The sequence below is a fragment of the Egretta garzetta genome, unplaced genomic scaffold (genome assembly GCF_000687185.1).
Source record: "Egretta garzetta isolate BGI_Z169 unplaced genomic scaffold, ASM68718v1 scaffold234, whole genome shotgun sequence".
Lineage (NCBI taxonomy): Eukaryota > Metazoa > Chordata > Aves > Pelecaniformes > Ardeidae > Egretta > Egretta garzetta.
The window spans coordinates 165721-166677 of record NW_009259528.1 but is presented as its reverse complement, the minus strand read 5'-3'; the positions used below and the strand labels follow the sequence as shown (position 1 = coordinate 166677).

The 957-nt window shown below is 68.8% G+C and overlaps 1 protein-coding gene across 2 annotated transcripts in view; it reads left to right on the top strand.

Moving 5' to 3' along the window:
• The window catches only part of LOC104125129 (lysosomal acid lipase/cholesteryl ester hydrolase-like), a 7429-nt gene extending 7205 nt beyond the window's left edge, over positions 1 to 224 (top strand). For both annotated transcript variants that reach the window (XM_035893083.1, XM_009637535.2), the window contains exon 10: positions 129 to 224. In XM_035893083.1, the coding sequence (XP_035748976.1) occupies positions 129 to 224 (96 nt within the window). The remainder of the gene's footprint in view (positions 1 to 128) is intronic.
• The last annotated feature ends 733 nt before the right edge of the window (positions 225 to 957 follow it).

The following is a 957-nucleotide window of genomic DNA, read 5'->3' as shown; positions in this document are numbered from 1 at the left end:
CGTTCGCCCATGGGGGGGAGATGCACGTGCCCACCGCAGTGTGGTCAGGGGGGAAGGACTGGGTGGCTGACCTGAGGGATGTGCGCCTGCTGCTGCCCCGCATCGCCCATCTCATCACCTACGGCCACATCCCCGACTGGAACCACTGGGACTTCATCTGGGGCTTGGACGCCCCTGGGCGCCTCTACAGCAGCATCCTGGAGCTGATGGAGGGGTCCCAGTAGAGCGGCGGCTCTCCAGGGAGGTGCTGGTGGCCTGGCCCCTCTCCCACAGTTGGGACAGCCCGAGGAGGCAGTGGGACATCCCCTGCTGTCCCCTCCTTCCTGCTGGCCTGGCACGCTTGTGGTGACGGTTCTTCCCCCGCTTCCCTTGGTCACTGGGGTTTGTCCTCCTCCTTGCTTGAGAGCTCCCTGAGGACGAGCAGCACCGTGCAGGCAGGGCAGCGCCGGGGGCAGCCGAGGCACCGGGGCAGGCGGGAGCCCAGCTGGAAGGGCCCGTGGGTGATGGTGGAGCCACGTCCTGGGCTGTGCGAGGGGGACGCAGGGACCCCCCCATGACTCCACGGTGGGCTGCCCAGTGGGCTGGCGATTAGAGCACCCCAGCCACGGGGAGATGGGAGGGAGCTGGGCTTGCTGGGTCTGGCCAGGGGAGGCTGGGGTGGCTGAGAGCAGCCCCCGATCGCAGCACAGGCAGGGATGGAGGGGATGGATGAGGCCAAACCCTTCTCGGCAGCAACAGGCGATGCAACAAGGGGCCCCGGATCGCAGCCCAGGGGGGGTTGGATGTGGGGAACCCTTCTTGCCCCAGACAGGTCCCCAGGGAGGTGGAGCATCTCCACGTGGTGGGGCCAGGACTCAGCTGGGCCAAGCCAGGTGCTCGCCTGCATCGTTTGGTGCCGGGGCTGAGCGGCTGGGGGTCCCCGGGGAGGGCTGGGAGGCTCAGCACCGACACGACCCC